Source organism: Chaetodon auriga, chromosome 11 (genome assembly GCF_051107435.1).
Source record: "Chaetodon auriga isolate fChaAug3 chromosome 11, fChaAug3.hap1, whole genome shotgun sequence".
Classification (NCBI taxonomy): Eukaryota; Metazoa; Chordata; class Actinopteri; order Chaetodontiformes; family Chaetodontidae; genus Chaetodon; species Chaetodon auriga.
In genome coordinates, this window is record NC_135084.1 from 18,290,680 (window position 1) to 18,315,917 (window position 25,238).

The 25,238-nt window shown below is 44.7% G+C and overlaps 1 protein-coding gene across 2 annotated transcripts; it reads left to right on the top strand.

The window, feature by feature from the left end:
• The first annotated feature begins 1,298 nt into the window (after positions 1-1,298).
• On the top strand, positions 1,299-25,013 carry dachc (dachshund c). Of its 2 annotated transcripts, none has more exons than XM_076743628.1 (11): positions 1,299-2,077; positions 8,863-8,972; positions 12,353-12,463; positions 15,760-15,938; positions 17,402-17,522; positions 17,603-17,737; positions 20,825-21,021; positions 21,489-21,639; positions 22,718-22,846; positions 23,030-23,134; positions 24,448-25,013. In XM_076743628.1, exons 1-11 carry the CDS (start codon positions 1,494-1,496, stop codon positions 24,483-24,485), a joined length of 1,860 nt encoding a protein of 619 aa, XP_076599743.1. In that variant the 5' UTR covers positions 1,299-1,493; the 3' UTR covers positions 24,486-25,013. The 2 variants fall into 2 exon arrangements, with proteins under 2 accessions (XP_076599743.1, XP_076599744.1); XM_076743629.1 differs by having other exon boundaries at positions 21,492-21,639.
• Positions 25,014-25,238: the final 225 nt, after the last annotated feature.

Consider the following 25,238-nt stretch of genomic DNA (forward strand, 5'->3'; position numbering starts at 1 on the left):
TACATCCTAAAGATTAATTTCTGCCAATTAAAAAACACAAGAGGGCTTATTGGAGAGGGGGAGGGGGGGCTGTGAGGAAAAGAGTGTTAAAGTCCTTTGAGTTGGAGTACAGTCGGAGTTTTATCCTCTTCCCCCTTGTCTTATGGTGAGATGGTCTCTGGAGATCTGTGTCTCTCTCTCCCTCACGACCGAGATCATTATCAGCACAATGTTCCGTGAAAGCCACTTTGAAAGGACTGCGAGCTCCATATGTAAATGATGGGAGTGTGTGTGCGGGTGTCTGTGTGTGTGTGTGTGTGTGTGTGTGTGGACTGGATGAGGAAGCTGTACAGGGAACAGGTAAAGGGATCAATTTGTCAAGCCAAGGTTATTGCCCCCCACCTCCCCTCCATCAGACTTTGTACAGTCTCTCATCGCTCTCTGGTTTGACTTTTTCTGGATCCTTTTTTGAGCCTGATTCAGATTTTTGTTGATTTAAGACCACGATGGTACGGAGCACAAACAACATTACAACAATGACAAAACAATGGCACCCAGGAGGAATGAAGTGCAACATAAATTACTTGAACAGAGGTCAAACATCCTTTTTTTTGTTGTGGGGGCTTATCCAGCTATGGTGACAAAATTGAATTAAGCATGGATGTACTTCAAATCTGGCAGGTGCTGTTGCATCTCTAAGCCCTTACAGGATATTAGTTTATATAATAATGTATATTAATATAAAGATCACATGTTGACATACCTCAAACTTCATTGTGGCACCTGTATCATTTTATATTTGAGAAAAATCAGGAAAAAAAATCATTTTAAATGTCCTGTGTTTGTGGTTTCCTAATGCCTACTTTCCCCCCTTTTATTCTAAAACACTCTGTTACAATCAGCTTTAAGGCAGTCTCTATGATGGATCCATATTAACTCATATTTAGACATGCAGGATATTTGCTCTCAAGACAAATAACCTCAGCGATCAGATCATAACATCTTCAAGGATAACTATTAGTCCCACACGGTAACGTGGGAAGATTACAGCCGTACTATCATTTAAAATTGCTCTAAAGAAGACAGATTGAGTGCCACAGACACACTAAGCCCCATCAGAAGCATTAATATCAAAGTGTCTTCGTTAGGCGTTCATAAATAGGCTTATCCAAAGTTTATGTAGGCTAATCTTTGCTCTCTCTCTCTCTCGCTCTCTCTCTCCCTCTGTATGAATGTGTCTCTCACTCTCTAAGAACATGGCCAGGCTCCTCCTCTTTATGATAATGTGACAGTAGCATCTCGGAGACAAGCCTCCTCTCATTCTGACTCAACTATGTGATCTGTCTCTCCACACACGGACCTTGTCTCCTCTCCTCTTCTTTCATCCCCCTCTCCTCCTCCTCGGCACACTCGATGCGCACGGCTCTCTCTCGCAGAACAGCTGCATTTGTTCGGCGAAGTTTCTCCCTGTAATAGTTGACTTTGAAGTTTACTTTTGTTCTTAATTTTCGGACATGACCACCATGGCAACTCCGGCTGCTCCGGCTCTGCTCCCCGCCGCTCCGCTCGGGCACCACCCGGCGCCGAGCTCCGTCTCTCCGGCCACCAACTCTCCGCCACCTGCGGCCACCTCCGCCGCTTCTTCCCCGGCTACCCCGGTGGCGCACCCGGCGCTGCTTCACCAGTTCAGGGCGGACCTCTTACTACCGAACGGGACCCCGTTAAAGACCGGAGGAGCCCCTGTGTCCAGCAGCGCTAAGCCCGTGTACGCCACCCCGTCGCCCGTGGAGAGCACGCCGCAAAACAACGAGTGCAAACTGGTGGAGGTGAAAGGTGCCAAGCTGGCCTCGTTCACGGTGAAAGACACGGAGCTCATCTGCCTGCCGCAGGCTTTCGACGTGTTTCTCAAGCACCTGGTCGGCGGGCTCCACACCGTCTACACCAAGCTGAAACGGCTGGACATTTCCCCGGTGGTGTGCAACGTGGAGCAGGTCCGGGTGCTGCGCGGGCTGGGGGCCATCCAGCCCGGGGTGAACCGGTGCAAACTCATCTCCAGGCAGGACTTCGAGACGCTCTACAGCGACTGTACCAACGCAAGGTGAGTCTGGAGGGGAGAGGGGGGTGACCTGGGTGGAAGGACCTCTACTCACCTTTATACTGTCTGTCATATCAGTCTGGAGGCCACAAAACTTCCATGATGCTTCACAAAAATCCAAACAGTAAATTTCGTGTCAGCTGATAATGTGGAACCTTTTTTTTTTTATTAGAGTTTTATAATATTGCTGTAATATTTCAGGCCTTTACTCTGATTTGCATGAGATTAAGGCTAATGGAGTCTTCTGGCTGTTAAACATGTCAGCTACATGGGTTAAGGGAATAATCCATAATTTTTTTTCTGAAAATATAATTTGATTTGGCTTGTATTGGAGGGTTGAAACCGTTTGATGCTGAGTGGAGGTCCAGTTTGCCCCTCTTTATTTGGCATATTAGTGCTGCTTGGCCTGTCACTAATTACCATTAACAGATGATAAACACTGATGGGGATGATGGCGTTGACGATAATGAATTTTAGTAATCTCAATAAAGAAAAACACTCTTAAAAGTTTGTGGTGTTATCAGGGGCGATGATCTCTCGCTCTCTCCGACAGGCACACATACACACTGTCTCCCTGTCTCTCTGACACACACACACACACACACACACACACGCATTGAATCTGACACTGTCATTCTGAGAAATTGATTCTTCACAGAAATTAATTAATTTTCATTTGGCCCCAAGCGGCAGCTTAAATCAGGACAAGCTCACTCACTCACTCACTGATCCCTTTGCTCTCTCTCCTTCTCTCTGCCTCCCTCTCTCTCCTTCCTTAATAACTCGCTGTCTTATCATATCAACACTCTTTAGCCCTGAGCATCAGAACAGAGGAGATGATTAAATGAATTCTCGGTATTTATGATGCGATTATGTAAATGAGCTGTTTTGCAGAACTCCGATGGTGACCAACTACATGGGTCATCAATCCAATGCACCACAGAGATGTTTGGATAAAAGGGCTAAATTGGCGGGGATTTGTGGTTTCCTGGTGCCTCAGTCTGCTGTGGTGCACACCACATGCTCGCAACAGCATGGGTTTCAATCCAGAGGAGTGTGGATTAGCCTTAGTTTGGGGAATTTATATTGTTTGATAGTTAATCCCTGCTCCTTGGAGCACGAATGATCCCATTTACACCTGCCATTAAATTCAGATAGAGGATGTGTCAAGATGTGTACAGATAGACACCAAAAAACTGATTTTGCAAAGTATGAACTACTTCTTTTCCATTTCTCTCTGTTTCCTGGGGGTAGGTCAAATCATTCAGGTGCTCTTTTTTTTCATCTTTGAGCTGCATTTTGATTTTAATACCAGGTGTTAACTTTTGATACAAGCTTTGACTTGTTGAGCAAAACCAGAAGCAAACTAATCGTGAGAATCAGCTTCCAGCTCCACGTGCGTGGATGAACACCTGCGCCGCAGCGTTTGAGGCCCTCCAACCAGCACTAAATCCAGATGCATCTTCTTGCTGCTTTGAGATTTCTTCTATGTCAGGTGTTAATGGGAACGTTGTTCTACAACCGCCGAAAATACACAGCCTCCGTCGTCTCTAATTATCCACACAACACTCAAGCAGCCTTTAGTTAATGAGATCTGGAAACATCACTCGTCTGAAATCTTCAAACGGCTTCCGCGATTCTTTGTCTGAAAGCTTCAAATGTGCTGCGGTAGCCATTAGTACGTATCACCGCCCTGCGTTGGAAGTTTTTAAGTAATCCCTCGTGTAGGCATGGAGCATCATACGGTAGCAGGTGAAAAGTGGATTTGAGGTGGTTAACGCAGGAAGGCTGACCAACTGAACCTTAAAGTTGAAAGAACATCTTCAAGAATATGATGTTCCTGCTCTTTGACAGCGTCAAGGCTCAGTGAGGTTTTTGTTACTGATTAAGACAGCCATCACTTATTATTTTCCAGTCCAGTACAGTCAGACAGGCTGGAGGAGAAGTAACGACCTCGTCTGATAGTTAAACATGACGAACAGAACGCTTTGCGTGGATTCCTGCAGTTTGTTCTTTTGGCTTCCTCGTTCATTTAGAGATAAAAATGAAGCAAAGGTTACCCAAATGTCCTCTGTTTATCATTGTCTTTCCTTCACCTCTTTGTTTTGCTCTTTTACTCCTGCTGTGCACAAACACACACACACACACACACACACACACACACACACACACACACACACAAACGCACCCTGACCACTGACTCATCAAACCATGAAGAAGGGCCGACTGCACCCTCAGTCAAAGCCTAGTTATAATTCACGCATAGGTGGCACACAAAGGCACGCACACACTCTCTGTCATCTTCTAACACACACGAACTCACATGGTCACGCCTGTGTGTTTGCTGGCTTTGCTGCTAAATGACATTAGTTCCACAGAGAGAACATGGCGTGTAGGAGGCAACCTGATCCTCCGTCCTTTTCTTTCTCCCTCACAAAGGAACAGTTTCATTCTCTGTAAGGAACACACATCAAACAGCTCGCTCAGGTCCAACTGTGCGTGTGCGTGAATGTGTACATATTCTACGTATACAGTATGTGTATACTTTTGTGTGGAATACGCATACGCCACCCCACACATGTTACATAAAAGACGCATAATGTGGCGAGGTATAAGATCTCTGGTTACTTTGTAACAAAGCACGAGTTAAGAACAGCACATGGTTCCTGCATTTGTGTGCGTGAACACCTGAAAAGAAGCACAAGATCAGTTTCACAAGCAGTGTTGCTTTAAAGGCTTAGGTCATCTGAATTAGAAAAAGAGTATTTTATCATTAGGTATGTGTCTCCAGACCAGTAACATGGAGGCGACTGGAAATTTAAGCACTACTTGGGTGGAAGAAGGAAACTTCTGCAGCTCAAAGCCGACATGGCTACACGTATGTTTTTTTTCTATTTTGGGTAAGGTGACCCTTTAAGGGTGATGTTGGCAAATGACCTGAGTTCACATGTGTGTCTTTGCAGAGACCCTGTTAACAAAAGCGGAGTCAAATATGAAGCAGGTGCAGAATAAATATTAAAAAAGAAGTTGGTTAAATCAAATGATGAATGATAAATGAGACGAAGCGGCCTGCGGTGTACAACAAAAACCCGCTCTTTGTGTTTCTCTGTGGCGAACCTCGGCCGCGCAAGTTGGCAGCGCTAAGCCGTGTGTGTGTGTGTGTGTGTGTGTGTGTGTGTGTGTGTGTGTGGGAAGGTGGACTCCTCAAAGCCGAGCCCCACTGCCATGCCATAACTCACTGTCAAAGTCAGCAGCGTTAAGATGAAGGGGAGGAGGGATGTGTGTGTGTGTGTGTGTGTGTGTGTGTGTGTGTGTGTGTGTGTGTGTGTGTGTGTGTGTGTGTGTGTGTGTTCGGGTGGTGTGATTAGCTCAACTTTAACCTCCTCACTCGTTTGATGTTTTATAGAGAAAAGCACGATGAGATAGAGAGGGCCTCCACGTCTTCCACTATGACAGGTTTTAAGGGAGTACACACAGGCGCGCACACACTTTTCAAAACACACACACTCACACACACACACACACACACACACACACACACACACACACGGTCTTGACATCGTCTTGACCCTGGAATGTGGGAGAGGAATGCAAGGCGGTATCAGTTTAGGAGATCAGATTCTTGCCATGATCAAACGTCCTGTGTGTGTGACTGTGTGTGTGTGTGTTGTCCTGCCTGCTTCTTTCATGACATCATCACCCAGGCTTTCCTAATAACAATGGTGCATAAAGCTTTTTCAGCCCTCGATTTGAGAGGAAGATCACAACATCAATCTTTCCCTGCCTTCTCTAACCAGCAGCATAAGTCTTCCTGCGCACGCCGGCAACGATATGATTTATCAAACCGGACCGTGACAGCGAATACAAACCCGTGTGATAAACACAGATTGAAAGGATGGGAGCATGGGAGCTGTAAACCGCTGCTAATATATTCCAAACAAAATCTTGTTTGAGCTAGTTCTCTTTTTTTTCCCCCTCTCCTACACACACTCGCATAAACACACACACAAACACACACACACACACACAGCTGCTACCTATCAGCACCTCAGTCCCTTCAAGCCAGTAGCTGTTCCACTGTTTTGACTGTAACACTTCCTCTTCTTTCATTACTTTTCTCTTTCCCCTGTGTGTGTGTGTGTGTGTGTGTGTGTGTGTGTGTGTGTGTGTGTTAGCGAGGAAGAGAGAGAGAGAGATCTGTCATCTTTGTTATGTTTTGTTTCTGTTCCACCTGTGCTAAGCTCCAGCTGCCATGTTTGGCGTTTCGTGTTTCAGGTAACACACATGCTAAGCTTGGAGGGCAGAACTCAATGTACAGAGTACCCTTTAAAAAAAGTGTGTGTGTGTGTGTGTGTGTGTGTGTGTGTGTGTGTGTGTGTGTGTGGCCAGAGCGTTGGCATGAGGGAGGACGTCTGGGTGAGATTTTAATTAAAGTTTGAGACAAAGAGGTCATAAGCCATACACCCCCTCCTCTACACATGCACACACACACCTTGTACACACACTCACTCACACACACACACACACACAATACACTGTTTTCTCTCTTCCCCCTCCTCTCCCTCATTCCATCCCCTCAGCTTGATGACTTTTCCATGAAAGGCTTTTTCATTAATCCTACCTCAGGGAACCGGTGCTCTCCAACCTCACACACACACACACACACACACACACACACACACACACGCTCACAAAACACACTCGCATGCACAACACACACGTAGACCTCCCTCTATGGGTCACTTTGATGTATCAACGCACTTGCAGACTAAACACAAAATTAGGTTCCAGTTCTTTATTCCTCCCTAAAATGCAACATATACAAAGGCGCACACACACAACACACCCAGCCACCACACACACACACACACACATGCACACACACATACACAGAGGCCATTAATTAGTGTGTGCAAATAAACAGTAGTAAGGGAAAGGGAAGTGGCTGCAGTAAAAACCAACCACAGTCTTTGGTCTCTGTGTATTTTATTTCCCCCCACTGGTGTTTGCTTCTGAATTTGTGTGTGTTTGTGTGTGTGTGTGTGTGTGCGTGTGTGTGTGTGTGTGTGTGTGTGTGTGCATGTGTTCATTTGAGGTGTTTCAACATCAGTTGCAGTGGAATTGTGTTGCTTTACCTTCAAACTTGAGACCTAAAAATACATTTCCTGCTTTTGTTAAGCACAGTATGCTGCTCTATATGCATGGCAAAAAAATATTGTGTGTGATGTGGATGCACCCCCGCCTCCAAAAAAACACACACTCCCACGCACAGGCACACACACACACACACACACACATTCACAACTTCATCTGCACATTCCTGCTGTCTGTGTGTGTGAATATGGGTATGTCTACCTGAGCATGTGTCTCTGACTGTCTACATGCGTGTGTGTGTGTGTGTGCGTGTGTGTGTGTGCGTGTGTGTGATATCTGATGTCAGCTGTCACATCCCAGTCGGTCTGGGCCCATAATAAGAGACAATAATAACAACTCATTAAAACCGAGGGCAGGAACTGTGGAGCTCATCGGCTCATCAAATTAACCTTTGAACACTTCATACATACACACATGCCAGACACACACACACACACACACACACACACACACATGCCAGTATGCGCTCACACACACGCGTACCAGCTACCTGTTTTTCTCCCACAGTGACTACACAATCTTTCTCTCTGTCTTTTTGTCTCTCTCCATCTCCCCCCCCCTTCTCAGCCAGTGGGTGTGTCAACAGGGGATTGGTCCTTTCTGCTGGGTAATTGATGAATTATATGCAATATGCAAATGAGGCGCCATTAATCTCCTGACTGACAGCTTCGTTTATGGGGCCTTAATGACGGCTGGATTAGATTCTAATTAAAATCTGCTCAAAGACACCCCACGCTAGGAAGCTGCTGCTGCTGCTAGTCTATCTCAACCTTTTTTTTTTTCTTTTTTTTTTTTTACTCTTTCCCACCTTTTTTCACTCCCTTGGTCTCACCCATCTCTCACTTCTCACCTTTCCCTCCATCTCCTTCTTGCTCTTTCTGTTTCTTTTTGCTGTTTCTGTCACACCTTCTGCGTCGCCTCTTTCCCATGTCCCCCCCCCCCCCCCTCTTTCCCTCACTCTATCTTTTAACATCACACACACACTTCACAGACATGTGTGAACACTTGCCCACAGACTCATGTTAGCCAATGTCAGGCTGCTACGAGAGGAGATGAGCAGCGCTGCTTGTCATTAAGCCTGATGTGGCCCGTGTCATTTCCCCTGTCAGGACATTCACACCGTTTAGTCAGAGCCAAAGTGATGTCTGACAGCTTTTCACATACTTCCTCCAGGATTGATTGAGCATGCCTGGCACAATCAAACCATGTGAATCTGCTTGTAGTCACAGCCTTTATTGAGGGAATTCGCGACATGGCGGGAAAAGGGAATGAATGACCAAACGGGGAATGGATGGAGGGGGAAGGGGGCGAGCAAACACATTTAATAAGCAAACAAATGAATGAGTAAGCTGAACAGTAATGAGGTGCTTTATTGATGCCATAGGGAAACTCCTTTTTTGCTTGCTCGTATCCACAGGGAGGTCAGATTTGCTGTACAACAGCCTTCCTGGAACCGGTCAGGTTTCAGTGTTTTGCTTGTTGACACTTCAGCAGGATCAGAGGTTTAAAGAGTGAAGGACAGCTTCTCTAACCAGGCCACCCATCTCCGTCTCAGCATGAAAAACTGACTGACTGAGGGAGTAACGTATTAAACTGCCTAATGACTAATGTTAACTTGTGTTTTCCGCCTGCAGTTCGAGGCCCGGACGACCGCCCAAGAGGCTGCAGAGTGTGACAGAGGGCGGGACTCACCACATGCTGTCCCACAGCGGTCTGATGCACGCTGGGATCATGCCTCCTGCAGGTGACCACCCAGGCCTCGCCACGCACAAACAGTACACATGTACCCGCGTACTGTAGAAACAGTATCACACAGGCAGGCACACAGACATCCTAAACCAGCACTGCTGAGAGGAATCATTTCTGACACCATATAATTATGATTGTCCACTGTGTCTGTTCAGCTGACGAGTCTGCCATCATATTCAGGTTCCAAAATTTGCTCTTTCAAATACATATGGAAACATAATAAAAGCGTTTTTTTTTAAAATCTTTTGTTCAACTTAAATCTTTTATTTGTGTTTTAATTCTGCTTTTATTTAAATGTCCTGTTTGCGTGGGCAAGGCTGTAACTTTCATTTTTGACACGTTCTTGTTCGCTTCCTGTATTTTTTTATTTTGTCAGTGAAATAGTCCTGATCAGGATCACGTACAGTCCGTTCAGCAACTTCAGAGAGAGGCTCTGTGCACCGGGAATACAGACGTCAGTGCTCTGAGTCACACACAGGTTCATCTGCTGAACTGAAGACGTTTTTACCTTTACATCTCTGAGGAGGCCAATCAAAGAATCCTCAGTGACGATGATCAGTCAGCGACACGTCAGAGCCTGCGGCCCAACCAGGTGGCATTTTAGGATCGTAAAGCTGAGGACAACAAGGAAACGGGAAAATAGAGATATTAATTAAGTGTTCCGTGTTTGGAAATAAACTGCAGTCACTGACATGTGTGTCGTCATGTAGAATACTTCAATGCAAATGTTAAAAATTAATTGATCAGAACAAATTGAAGAATAAAATAATTAAAAAAGAAAAATAAGTTCAACCAAAAATATATTTTACTCCTTTTAATAAACCCTTTGACTCAAGTATAAATATATTTGAAATGACGTGTAATTGATATCTATGCTGTTTGAGAGACTACTTTCAAAATTTGATGATGTTATTAAATTTATTTAATTATTGTACACATTTATTCTACAATACCACTGAACTAGAGCTACTATTCCTACTAACTGTAATGCAAAAATAAAAGTGCACAGACCTATTTTCACATAATTCAGTTGAGCACAATTACGATAGAATCATTTTTCAATTAAAAGTTTAAGAGTTTAATCTCAAAGATAAAGCCTGAACAAAAATCTAATGGCCAAATCTGTTCAGTACACCCGCCAGTGTATTCTGTATCAAAGATTCATTAAAAGAAAGCCTCCCTGATTCTCTAAATCCTCCTTTTTCACAAGCTTTTCAGAAGGTCAAGGTTTGTAATTCTCCAGAACTGTACAGAAGTCACAGGAGAAATCCTCGTTTTGGCTCCAGGAGTGAATTAGCGTCATATTGTTGCTTCAGCCCTCAAGAGGAGCTGATCGTAAAGTTCAAATATTCTCTCCTCAGCTGTCGGAAAGTGAGAGCAATGACCTGGCAACCAGCTGCGTTAGCCCATCAGTTTGAAGAAAGAACAGGTTGCATAGGCGGAATAGATACACGGTGGCGCGGTCGTCTGCTTTCCCCTGCAGACCCTCACATAATGACATATTTCACCCATCATCGATAGTGTGAGGAGGCGGGGCTCTGGGAGGCGACCTGTGTGCTGATTAATAGAATTAGCATACACACTGCTGACATATGAGAAACAACTCATAAGTTGCAAGTTGGTCTTCTTTCTTGAATGGTAAGTACACAAAGTCCTCTGATAAGCTGGGCTGCATTGATCTTTAGGCCTCGGATCAGTTTCATAAATCCCTGAAAAATCTCCTGCTTTAAAAGGCGGGCAGGTTTGGAAGTATGTTTGATTTGTCTGACTGTTAAATTTCCCCTTTTTCTTTTCTAAATCACCCATGAATTGTCTCTCCAGGTATGAAATTCAGCTTTAGGATCATTCAGCTAGTTTTATTGCAGCGGCAGGTGAAAAGATGAGCGAAAATGTTAATGTGTCTGAGGGAAAATCTGTTATTTGTCATGTCAGAATCTGTCTTAGTCAAGTGCCTGCTAAAGGCCACAGTGCTGCTTGTTCTTGTCACAAACAGTTGTGTGTTTGAGTCCCTATTGTGTGTGCGTTTGTGTGTGTGTGTGTGTGTGTGCATGCAGCACAGAGAAAGGGAGAAAAGTAATTGTTGGCACCTCGCCGCTCTCAAAGTTGCCCTTGGCTTTGTGCTCTTCACTGCAACCTGATCTTTTCATTCCCCGCCTCAAAAGAAGCCATTTTCTGTTAGCGCCGCTTCCTCTCACTGTTCAAAGGTGCTTGAGTGTGTGTGTATGTGTGTGTGTACGTGTGTGTTGTGTATGCGTTGAGTGTTCAAGAGCATCTTTCTTAGCGGGAAAAGAGTCTTTTTCCACCAAAGGAGAGGGCACGGCGGCAATGTCAGCGCTACTGATTAGAACTGGCCACATGAGAGGGGAGAAAGAGACAGAGAGAGGGAGGACATTTGAGCGTAAAAGGCAGGGGAAATCTTTGATGTGATCCTCCTTAGTCTCTCTTTCTCGCCCTCTTGCACTCACACACACACACACACGCAACACGGTGGCTTATGTCCCGCTGTGATGCTGACATTTGAAAAGGTAAAGTAAGGAGAGGGGATGGGAGGAGAGCAGGGGAGAGAGGGAGAGGAGACGAGAAGAAAAGGAACAATTTGTTGTGGTTGTCTTGGACAGACAGACCGTTCGCCTCAGACGGCCATTGTGCAAGAAAAAAAAAAAAAAAAAAAAAAAAAAACACTCCGCAGCCCAGTTTGTTGCAAATGTTTCGACGTATCCAAGATCAGGAAATTAAGACTTATGGTTTGTTTGCATTTCCTCAGTGTTGTTTGCACAGTTGCGTGGTTTGTCCGACTTTAATAATTCTCCATGTTTGTCTGTATTAGTGCGAGAGATATTTAATTTTCTGTGGCGTAAGATTGAGTTTTAAGCTTTGCTCTGCGGGTCAAACTACCTTCTGAGGTTCAGGATACAAATTAAAACGTGGCTCAGCCCTCCTGCCACGTTTTGTCACTCTCCATTTCGTATCATCCAAAAGTGCACAACCCCTATTAAAAAGTGCCTCCGCTTTTTTTTCTACTTCCTCTCATTTGTACTGATAAAGAGGCATTTCTGGGGAAAAGGTGGAGCTGCTGCCACCGCCGAGTGTCGCCCTGTGTGCTGTGCTGTGGGATGTGATGTCCCTGTGTGGGAGAGATGGATGTCTTGGCTTGTTCCTATCACCGCTGATTCCCTGGCAGACTAAATGGCCAGTGCAGCGGTGCAGTCACAATGAATGGCTGGCCTCTGTCTTCCCATGACAGCCTCCTGCCTACCCACTGCTCTAATCCTCCACCGGGGGCCATTGATCTGGCTCATATTGATTCTTTCTCTTTCTTTCTCTCCTTCTTCTCCTTCTTCTTCTCCTTCCTCTCTACATCTGTCTGTCTCTCAGATCTGTCTGCCCTGGCCAAGAAGATCAAGCTGGAGGCCATGGCCGGTTACCACGGCAACCAACAACATGGCGGGCCAAACGGAGAGAACGGTGACCACAACCCCGGACTGGGTGAGTCCCGTGCGCACGCCGTCGCGTGACACATTGTCGTCGGTGCACATCTGCGATGCCGAGTCAGTACGACTCGAGCAGCTGTGTTTATGTGCGGCTGCTGAACCAAACCGATTAAAGACAGGATGTGACATCACCTCTGCTGCCTGCGCGCTTCCTCCGAGACGCTGAATGAAAAACAAACTGCAGCAGCAATGAGTCAGTTCTTCAGATGGAATTACAAATAGACATCTGGGTCAGGTAGTCTTAACATGAGGGCCAGATTTTTATACATATTTTTTATCAACCCCCCCCCCCTCCGCATTTCTTTCCCAGGTCGTGAATAAATGCCTGTAAAGCTGAATATTTATTTCAGCTTGGATTTGTTTGCATGCTTGTGGGATCCAACGGGATTCAGGAAAGGCCTCCTGAAAAACACAGTTGGTCATCTGCTCCGTGGCCTCAAAATGTTGCCGTCTAGTCATTAGCGTGTGTTAGTCATCGCATCAGGAGAGCGTAGACCCGAACCAGCTCTGTTACTCACGCTCAACATGGCATTGGCCTGTCATACTGAGTAACATTACCTCAGGATTTACTGTCTTTTCACAGCAAAGTAAGCCGTGTGTTCTCATTTACAGTCGCTTTGTCCCTGGAAAGCACAGAATCGCCTCGTTTTGCAACGGAGGCCCTTTGGCTGCTCTCTACGTGTGCAGGTATAATTTTTAGACACATGCCATTAAAAAACTGTTCCCTCTCCTGCAGCCGATCCCTGGCATTGCAGCCGCCAGCGAAAGTGGAGCACCGGCGGACGAGAGCGAGCGCGCCGGGATGATAGAGAGATGAATAAGATGAGAGGCTGAAGCCAAATCAATAGTCTTCTCTCTAATTCACTATCCTGAATGCAAACGACAAATGCTGGACAATCGATGGCGGAACGGACGCACGCACGCACACGCGCGCACGCAAACAGGGAGACACACACACGCAAACAAATGGGACGCACTGCCCCCACTGTTATCGACAGGTTAAAGCGGCATCAGTGTGTTTAGACAGATGACAGGGCTTATGGAGGCCTGTGTGGAATACACTATCAACCTGGGACACACACACACACACACGCACACACTTACGTGGCGAGGCTTTAGGACAGAAGTGAAGAAGAAGAATTTGTCCTTGTGTTTTGCAGAAATTAAAAGGAGACAAAGGCAAAATCACGGTTAAGCCCACTGCTTTTGTTTTTAACTTTGACCATTTGTGTGTGTGTGTGTGTGTGTGTGTGTGTGTGTGTGTGTGTGTGTGCGGTAACTTTTTTTTTTTCTTTACCCATGTCTGTAAACACTCCCAGTCTTAAGCATTGTTTACCATTGTATACACTCAGTTACGACTGCCAGCATCTGCGCGCAGTTAGATGGCATGGTTACCACCAGCTATTATAAACCTGTAAAGCTTAATCACTGTTAATGATAGAGTCAAGTGGAAACACACAAACAGACGCATGCACACACACACACACACACACACAGCGCAGGCATACATACACACATGAGCACGATGTGTTTTTCCATACCGCCACCCACGGCCTTATGGGAAGGATGGGCCCCTACCAGAGCTTTAACCACTACAAAGGCAATCTCAGATTACACACACACACACGCACACACTCACAAATGCTGAGTGTGACACCTTATGGGCTGGGGAAGAGCAGGGAGCAGCCATTTCTGCATTTAACAAGATCTTCTGGGAAATTTACAGTAACTGTTTGTTTACAGTAATGGTTTGTTTGGATAAACATAAGAGAGGCACTTTGACTTTTGATGTTTTTTAATGAAACATAAGAGAGAGTGATGGGAGGGCAGAGAAAGTGAAGAGAGGGGAGAAAAGAGAGTTAAAGAGAAGGAGAGAGTGTGAGTGAAAATGAAATTATAGGGGGGGGGGGGGTTTGGAGGGGAGGTGGGTGACAGAAAGTGGAGCGCTGGTTTCTAACCAAGGCTTAATATTTGGAGTTGGCTGCTCGTTGATTGTCGGAGCATCTGGTTATTTAGCTCCATTCAGACAGATCTTTTGTTTGGATTGGTTTCTGCTCTGGGCAAGTGAGAGACTAATCTGCCAAATGCACAAAGCACTGCACATATGTCCAGCGAGCCCGACTCATAAAATCAACGCCTCACTCTTTATTTCTTAGTTAGCCTTTTCTTTTTTTCTCTCTCTCTCCTTCTTCTCCCTCTCTCTCTTCTTTCTTTCCTTTCCCTCCGTTATTTGTTCTGTTTCATCTCTTCTCTTTGGATAGCCTTTTTTTTTGTTTCCATGCACTCGTTCTATTATTTGTGACAATTGTGCGGAATAGAGTCCAAGATTTTTTCCTTTGTGTTTATAATTACCCAGCGTGCATTGCTGGCCCAGCACCAGGACTGCCATCAGCTTCTTTTGTTCCACTTCCTCCCTGTGTTTCTTTTGTTTTTGTTTTTCCTTTTATTAAATGATAAATATTTATGTCATTTTCTACCCCCCCAACAGGATTGTTTGTTTCATGAATAGAGAGACTGCAACAACCCACTAGGGTGCTGTTGAGAGGAAGGATTTTCTTTAAAGATAGTGGATGCTTGTCTTAAAGAGAGGAGCGCGAACAACAGATTGGCCGAGATAATAAGACTTTGGTTTGAACGAGTGAAAACGTGTTGGATCATCATCAAGAACACCGGGGCATTGATAGAAAAGTTAGCCAGTTTGTCTCAAGTCCAGAGAGGCGGGATTGTGTTTTTGCGTGTGACACTCATGAAAAGCATTTAAAGCGTCACATACATATTGAGGCCATCGCCGTCTTTACATCTCTCTACATGTCTCTCAGTCACCCCTTCCTCCACGCTGCCTCCCGTTTTCTTCTGCTCTCCTTCTGCGCTCGTTTTTTTTTCCACACTCGACACCCCTTGACGCGCACATGCACACGTTTCCGAGTCGTGGTTCAGAAGCAGAGCAGTCATCCAGGTAATGTTGACATCACAGAAGGATGATATTGGTGTCCAGTTTCAATCCTGTCATCAGAGAACCAGAGACGCTGCAGGTTTTCAGTTCACTACACACTACAAGTCCCAGAGGAAGGCCTTTAAGTTGGGATGGGTAAATACAACTGAAGTAAAAATGAAAGGAGAAAGAAACCTGTTTCATGTTGGTTGCATGTGTAGCGCAGCTCTGGTGGCCTTTAAACAGAGCTGCTGGTCTGACCTTTGCCTTATATGAGCAGCAGCACACTCAGACTTACTGTACTCCACTGTGCTCCGTCTCTCAATACTTTTCTGTTTTATTCTCTTCTTTCCCACCAGTTCTGGATCAGTTGCCCTTCATGATGATGTCACATCCTCTGATCCCTGCCAGCCTGGCGCCTGCCTCCGTTTCCATGGCGATGGGCCAGATGAACCGACTGAGCACACTGGCCAGCATGGCCAACGTGGCGCATCTCCACGCCAAGCCCCCTGCCAGGGCTCCCACCTCCGTCATTAAGGTGAACTCAGAGGCCCATCAGCCCGGTGGACCTGACCACCAGCCAGTTTTCCTCAGAGTCCGCGTCGCACTTGGGAACTCGTGACATGAAAATTTGAGTTTTAAATATTGTTTCAAAATGGGATATGTACAAGAACGGAAGACATCACTAAGTTAAAGAACTCTCCGACTTGGCTTTAAACAGCCAAAGATTTACATCTCAAGATTATTTAATATTTTGATCATTTGAATGTAGAATCTCCATCTCTCTTTCGTCCAATAGTTATGGCTAAAAAGAAAGGTAATTGTCTACTGATGGATATCCAAGTTCTGGATCAGTACCAGAATGTAATCAGTTGTTCCCTGGCTAAAGGCCATTCCCATATCTATTTATATTTTTTTTTTCAGATATCCTGCATACAGGCAGATACCTTGTCAGCCAAGTTCGTCACTTTGCTTTTAACAGGCATCAACAGTGTTTTAACATGTTTCAGTGGTTTCACTCTTAAGGCTGATTAAAGAAGGTTTGGAAGGATGGCAAAAATTTCATATTGTGTCAGTCCTCACAAAGTATTACACCATGTCCTCGTCAGTCGCAGGATGCAACGTCTCCGGTCATAATGTAACAATGCATGCCATTGTGTTCCAAACACTGGCCTGGGTCCCAAAGATAGTTTACGAGGGATACTGAAACAAGCATCAGGTTTTCCCGTTACCACCAAACAATAACATATTATGTATTAGCCTTTCCAAGAATATCATTTTCTTTTGACCATAGATGATTGAATCCATAAATATTTTGTCATGTCATATCATGTCTTAAAATGTGTAATTTCTCTGAAAAATCTCCTGGCATTGCTCTCTGAACAAAGATATGGCCAAAGCAAAATAGCTAGCTTATATTAAATTAAAGCTAGCTAGCAAGATAGCCGTAGCTAAAACTGAATGTTCTTCTTTGTGCTCTTCGATTTTGATGATAATATTGGTAAGTCAGATTGTTAGCCATAACAAAATGAGATAGTATTAACTATATTCAGTCATGATGAGTAAGAAAACAGCTTAACTATTTCAGCTAAAAGGTAACCTAGCGTAACCTAGCTTAACCTAGCTCAGGAGCGTAGCAGTAACTGCTGTGCCAGCTTTTGACTGGAAAGTAGAATCCACCCCTTTTGATGTCCTGCCTCTAATTCACATGAATTGCTCAGTATCAACAGGACGTTTTTTAAGTATCATGTATAGTTCTGGAAGTTCATTTCTTTTGGTAAAATAATCAGCATTAAAGGGGCATATAATGGAAGCAGAAAAAGGTATTACAAGCTTTATGTAATTTTCCCACCACCCTAAATTTCCTCAGTTTCGAGGTTTTTAGTTGCTGCTTGGTGCCTCTGAAGGGAAGTATTGCTTCTTTATTTGTATGTTTTGTGTTTTGTATACCATAATATTCAGCTGATTTTGTGACCATAATAATTTTTTGTCGTTCGGCAGGAGCGAGTGCGTGACAGCCCCTCCCCTTCCCCCTCATTGGAGGAAGCTCAGATGTCATCCAATCACAGCAGCAGTGTGTCGAGTTCCCCATCTCACACAGAACGCACTGCGGAAACCACATGTACGTACTTACCTGTTCAGGTAGGATGCTTTAGCTCTAAGTTACGATCTTTTGACCTTTTTTTTGTATTTCCTTTCCAGACCCACTCGACAACGGGCTGCCGTCAAGTCAAACCGTGTTGGGACATTCCCCTGGTGTGGTGCAGGGGGCCAGAGAGACGGATGTGGCTTCAGCGGAGCACAGCAAGGAGAACAAGAGGGGCCAGACTGACAGAGGTAAGATGCACCATTATGTTTGTGTGGCATGCTTCAGCATTGCTTCTGGTTCAGCAGAACTCTTTAGACAGATGACGTATGTAGATGTATTTTGATGTCTTATTTCAAAAGCAACCTGACTTGTCTCACGTTGCACAAATTTATTGAATAGCATCGTCAGCTTCACATCAAAGGTCAAGTTCTTGCTGTTTTTTTCTTCCTGATTTATTTCTTGGACAAATCAATTTCCTTTAAACAAAGTCTCTCAATACAGCAAAGGAAGCACTCAGCTTCCATCCATCTGCGTTCATACTCTCGCTTGTTTCAACAGTGTGATGGTTTATTTGACGTTATTTTAAAAGAGAAAGGGCTTCTAACACTTTGACAGGGAAGAAATATCTCAGTAACAGGTCGATGAGGATTCGCAGTCTCACCACTTCTCTCCTCCTCTTCTCCTCTGCACTGTCGGTGGCCCCCCGGCTTCCCGCGGAGAGCAAAGACAAATAATTCTGCAAAACAGGGCTCCATTAGACCAGGAAGCAGTGTTACATTAGCGAGCCATTTGCCGGGCCGCGGCCTAACGAGCCAGGCGGCCTCCCGCGCTCTCAGCTGGACCTCATCTGCATAACGACCGCCTCCCTGTCGTTAGGGCCCGCGTTGCCACGGCGCTGCAACGTCAGTTGTTTGGTTCTCTCTGTCAGGGAGGTTTGCATTAGCTTAATGAGGACTGCTCAAGGACAAACAGTCAGCAGAAATCCACAGCGAGAGAGAGAGAGAGGGAGAAAGTGAGGGTTTGTATGTGTGTGCACGCGCCTGTGTAAATGTATTCTAATACTGAATCACATTATTCAGTAATCGAATCTAAAAATCACAAAGGCCTCCGATGTAAGGTTTCAAATGCTGTCAGGTATCTGTGAACGTATTGACAAAGCAGTGATGGCACCAACAACGTGAACGCCATGCATCACACATCGCATTTATGCAATTGATTTCCAATTTTTTTTGCCGCATGCAAATGAAACACTTGTACATTTGCTGGATCGTAGGTTTTCGTATTTGACCTACAACATCACAAGATAGGTTTATCGTGGATTTAACAGAATTTCAAAGAGCACTTCAGCGCTGTCACTCTATCAATCTATTGTATGATAATCTCTGCGTGTGTGTGTGTGTGAGTGAGTCAGTTTTGGCTGTGTGTGCTGTTTCAGTGGTCTTTGAACAACGTATCCATGCAGCAAAGATCAGAGGCCATCCCTGACACCTCACTCCCATTAACCAAACATCAGCAGAATTTTATTCTCTCTCTGTCTCTCTCTTACTCGTCCTCCCTCCCTCCCTCCCGTTCTCTTCCGCTGACTGGCAGTCTTCACGTGGTGAAGTTCATTAGCCCTGGGGACGGCTGGGAGAGGAATAAGAGAGATGAAGTTGGGAGAAAAGAGAAAAACAGACAGTGACCTTGGTTAGGGAGATGGGTAAATGATCAAACGAGCTGGCAGCCGTGTGTGTGTGTGTGTATTTATGCCAAACGTGTGTGTGAGTGTGAGGTAAAGTAGGCGTAAAACAGTAACTCAATAAAGGATCAGTCACATCCAAGGAGCCTGGGGAGCCCACGCTGCTGACTGCGCACTTCAGCGGCTACGATTGTGTGTGCGTGTGTGTGTGTGTGTGTGTGTGTGTGTGTGTGTGTGTGTGTCTGTATGTGAGCCACGAGAGTGTAGTTGGATGCCCTCCGCTGAGCTCGCCAGCACCTGCTAATTACCTTTCTCTACAGAGCAATGCTTTTAGCAAGAAAGAAGGAGAAAGAGGAGGGGGGCATTGCTTCTCATCTGTGAAACACCTTGAATGTGACAGTTGCCAAGACATGAGGCCGAGGCGGAGTAGGGGAGGTGGGTGGATTTGGAGCAGAAGATGCTGTGGTCAGCTAAGTGGAGAAAACACTGTCATTTGTCACAGACAGAGAAAAGTGCCAGATATCACATCGCACGTTCGCACCCGTCTCTGCTCCAATAACCGCCGGACTCCCAGGACGTCTTCGTCCTCAGCGGCTCGGATGACAGTCGACGCATGAAGTGAGCAACTGCCTGATGTGGGGAAAAAAAAATGCAGAAAATGGCTAATCTTCATCTCTCCCACTGTCACGAATCGGGAACATGCAGTCCTCAGGTTTACAAACAGATGGTCATCCATAATGCAGCTTCTTAGCTGTTTTTATGGGAGATGTCAAGCTGTGATGCATTATCAATAGGCACGGTGCCATCTAATAAAGGGTAACCACATTTTCAAATCCCCAAACCAGGACTTCTGTGTATGTGTACACACACACTGTAATTAGTGTAAACACCTATTTACTGTTGGGCTTGATATCTTTACAAGAAATTAAGTCAATGTATTAGTAAGCTACAAATGATAGAAATTTGCATTCAACCTTGGTTACATATTGTCTGTTTGCAGGTTTGAAACAAATATCACCTGAATGCTTGGAAACCAAAAATTAAAAACAGGAAAGACATGGTATGTTGGCGCTGTTAGTGGAGGAGACTGCTCACATTAGTCAGCGGCACAAGGACAGACAGGAAGTAAACTTCATTTACATAGCTCTTGTCAAAAGAGTACTTTCAAAGTCCTTCAAAGGAGGGAGGAAAAAAAAAGAAATGTTGAATTCACTGACTGTAAGTTGCCTCAGACAAAAGCATCTGCCAGATGAATGTAATGTAATATACAGAGTATACAATGCACATAAACAAAGATGTAAATGTGTATATATAATACCAATATAAAGACACAAGAGCAAGAAAAAGACAAGGAAAACAGGCGACTGTTAAGATGCTTTTAAAATGTTCATTTTGAAAAAAAAAAAAAGATAAAGACTAAAACAAACAACATCAAACACATTGATGTGTTTTTAATAGTAATTTGATATTTTAGGGACAGGAGTGGAGCTCTATGGAAAATACATTTTGGTAGGATCAGTTCATTGTTGGTTTTGATCTTTTCAAGAGAACAATATAGAAAATGTCAGCAAATGTGAGCTAAAAGCCTTTTGTGTTAAACTGATTCAACCAGACGAACCTTACTGACGAGAAATCAAAATGTCCCTCTGCCCTCCAGACTCCGGCTCCTTGGCAACTCACACGACCAGGGAGAGCTGTGATAGACAAGTCTACCAGAAACCCCCGTCAGGCAGGGAGAGCTGTGAGAGGGTATCTTACCCTGCAGGACAGAAGCTCCCAGCAGGTCTCCACCACACTCCCTTCATCTTCCCGGAAGGCTTGTCCTCCATAGAGACCCTGCTCACGAACATCCAGGTGAGGCTCTGGCGGGGCTTTATTATTATTATGCTCTGAGATGAATAGGAAGGGAGATGAGCCACTCTTTGGGATTTCCTGAAATGGCAAATGGCAAACAAGGCAGACATTTAGGATATGCAGTAATTGGGATGGGCGTGTGCTGACCTGCTTCTCAGATTCTACATGTCTTTGTTACAGCAGAGTCACAATGGACGCAAGAAAGCTCTCACTGGCTGGGTTTTCACAGGGAGGGGGGCATGTTTTTAATGCCACCTGAAGCTGATATAATGGCAAAAACCACTTTTTCTTCCTTCCCATCTCTGAGTAAATGCAGAAATTACACACCTGAGTTAAATACTTTGAAAATTTGTGCCAGACAAACAGAAATATTAAGTAAGGATAAGGTGATTGGACGGAGGAAGGGACGTCTCTCCTGGCCTTTGTTCAGTGCGTAACCTGTTGATGTCTGCCTGTGTGTCTCCAAGCAGGGCCTGCTGAGGGTTGCCATAGAGAACGCCCGGGCGCAGGAGAAGCAGGACCAGCTGGAGAGGACGGAGCTGAAGATGGAGCTGGTCCGAGAGAGGGAGCTCAGGGAGACCTTGGAGAGACAGCTTAGCATGGAGCAGAAAAACAGAGGTGGGCAGGCCGCAGCACATCAGGTGTCACATGCAGCGTCTTGGGGGGAAGAAAAGTAGAATCTGTATTTACTGCATTTTTCCAAGTGGCCACAAGTGCTGCCAACATTAGAAAACAAACTGGGGGCTCCACATGCTACACATAGTGAAATATTTACAACCTCCATGAAACAGGACCTGGTTATTGGCCACTGGCCATAATAAATTGAGTAATTTTGGCATTTTTTTAAGAATAAAATATGCCTTAAAAACCTGCCAGCGGGTTGCAGGGTTCAGTAGGTTAATTTCTGTTTCTATTTTCTCCCTGGAAATTATTCTAGTTGGCAAGTGTTGATTGGAACGTTGCTTCACACGCTCATAGAGCTACTATTCAAACCTATCAGAGTGTTAAATTTCCCCTCATGTAGTCATAAACACCGGCATGGCGTCGATATTTACGCCTAAACCCTGGTGGTCCAACCCACTTCTAAGCTGACAGGATGTCCAATCACTTGAAAAGCAGACAAGGAAGCGAGGACACCTACTGTATATTACCCCTCAAAGCATCTATAGAGATGAATTAGACTGATTTTGGCAGTAAACTACCAACTAGATCAAGTTTGGCAAGTGTTCACAAAAGCTGCTGTGTACATCGCAGTGAGAGCAAATGCCAATCAGGGAGGATTTGTTTGATTAGGTCACACCAGAGGGAGACGTGTGCAGCTTGTGATGGAAAGTGACTGTAAAACTTAGACCCAGATCAGCCAGTTACGTGATGTTGTTGACCTGCTGCAGGTGACTGTGTGTTTGAGGGGGAAGTAAAGCAGGATTTTCATCATTTCGAGCAGCTCTCATGCCTCTGTTTTGTCACAAACTCTGAGTTACTATCGACACAACAAACGCTTCAAGCTCACAATACCTTCAAAGTCCTTCAAACGTCTTGATGTAAAGATCCAGGAAACAGGGAGGCCACGCAGAAATACAGCAGAATAAACAAATTCCTACAACAATAGATTCAAACAAAGTATAAATATATTAGAAGCGTCTGAATAATTTGACTGTAACCTTTCCTCCTCTTCTTCTTCTTCTTCTCTGCTCAGTTCTGATCCAGAAGCGCCTGAAGAAGGAAAAGAGGAATAAGAGGCGACTACAGGAGGCCTTGGAGGAGGAGGTCAAACTCCGCGATCAGGCCGAGCACACCCTGCTGCACACTGCCAGCACACACACAGGTACACGCACAGAAACGGAAGATATCATGTTCCTGCTTTGGCTCAGAAATGAGCTCAAAGGTATCACAACCTGCGCAATTCTCATTTTCATATTGAATGTCACCGAGCCTTCGGTGCTACGTCGCCTTGGCTGTTTATTTGCTTCTAATTAAGTGTCCTTATAAATTAATGTCCAAACTACAGCCCATCAATCATCAGCAGCCCCTCCTCACACAGAGTCCGTGACCCAGGACGTGGACGGGAGCAACCACGATGACAACAGGCTGGACACCAAGACAACAGTACAAGGTACAGGTGTCCAGATAGCAAATACTGCCTCCTCAGTGTTTAGATATGAAGACGGCCTCGTGGTCCCATCAGTGGGAATGTTGTGGTTGTAAGGCAGAAAAGCTGCTGTCACTGCGAAAACGTTCCGTCTCCAAATGACAACTCAAAGGAAATTAAGACAAACAGCCTTATTATAGAGCTTTGAAATACCGTTTTTTTCCCTTCTTTGTGTGCTCTGTTACCTAAGAATAGAAAATACAAATGTTCACATTAAGCAGAAACATGAAACTTTTTGAAGCTCCGTGAAATGCAGCCTGTGATCTTTTCAGTTCGAGTCTAAAAACATTTGCGAGGACACTGCACCAAGTTTGCGGACGCACTTTAGTCACGAGCAGCGGCAAACTGGCCGTTCTGCTTACTTTGAACTGCCTTTTCAGTGCGAGGCTGGTGAAATAAACAGTGATATATACCTGCTGCTGGGGATGTATTTAGCTCCTTTAAACTGAGCTAGGACAAAAGATTTCATTAATTCACCTACTCACTGCTTCTGATGCTTAACTGACCAGTCTACTGGAAGGGTTTTCAAAGATCTCACAGGGAGACCGCTCCTGAGAAATTGAACAAAACTAAATGAAGCGTGAGGCAGTTCACCGGGGCTACCATTTTAATGGAGACAGGCGTTTAATATATTTATTTTGCCAACATTATTGTCCTCGCAGGGATAGATTAATGAGAAAATCGCACATGCAACATCTTAAACAGACAGAAAAAGAAATGGCCGTGATCTGTAGCCCGGCCTCATCAAATGGGTGCGTGGTTCCAGCCCACCTCTGCTCCGCGTCGTGCCAGGACCGCCGTACCAGACAGCACTCTTGTTCAAAGGCAATTTTTAATTGAATGTCAGTGAAGCAAGAAGAGAACTGGCCACTAATTAACGGCTGTCTTAATTGTCCTCGTGACGAGTTTGTTTGGACATCATTTGCATAATTAACACCCAGTAATAAATCATTTAAAGGGGAATTGTCTGTCAGACAGTAGGGCAGGATGTGCTTCCTTTGTGCCAGGAAGTTTTATCGCCAAAAACAGGGATCAGGGGCCAAAAAACACTTTCAACTGAGCCTTACTTAATAATGATCTTTTATTAATGATTCGGTCAAGGTTGGAGAAGACCTTGTTCAATATTTATATGAATACGTTAATAGCATGCAGCATCTTTCCTCCTACTGCTGCGGTCACTGTGGTAAAGAATCTGTCTGGATGTATTTAAATGAAGACTTCAGATGTTTAGAGTTTCCCTTTTGTTTTATTCATCTGCATTTCTGTGTGGATTTCAGAGGGCAGGGTGTTTCTGCAGACCACTGGGATGTACTGAAGGCGAGGTGGAAGGATGGATGGATGGACGGATGAATGGATAGATGAAATAGAGCGATGAAGATCCCTCCCTTTATGAGAAATACAATCGACAGGCATGCTCGGTCGCGCGGTGGCATCTCAGATCTCCACCTCGTCAGGAGGACTCCCCGACGTTTCAAGGGTGACATTTGAACTTTCCCATTGTTCTCTTGTTTAATTTATTGCATTTATCACCCAATCCCGCCCGTAGTGGGAACAGTACTTTCTGCTGATGATGTGTTTGACTGTGTTTCTTTCAATCAAGGTTTTTAGATTTCTAGATGAAGATGACCATAGTTGTTTTGTTTTCTCGTCAGTGCTGTTTATCTGGACACAAGTGATGAATAGAACTTGTTACAGAGTTGTGTACATATATAGTCATCATTTTTTGTTATTATTATCAGAAAATCGTAACGGCATGTTGTACAGTCAGTACATGACTTGTATTGTGTATGTTATGCAGTAGTGCAGTTTGACAATACAAACAATACAAATCCTTTTTATTAAATTGTGCCCCTTTCTTTATTTCACCACTGAATGCATCGTCCATTTAATTGTTTTTCATGCAAATAGATAGTTTTATTGATTTCTCTGAAACGCGCTGCACCTATCTGAAATGTGGATTGATGTTATTGTTTAGTTCGGTTTTCTTTTCTGTAACAAACAAAGCAGTTCTGCGTTCAGTAATACCTTGAGATTTATTGTGTGTGTGTATGTGTGTGTGGAAGAGAGA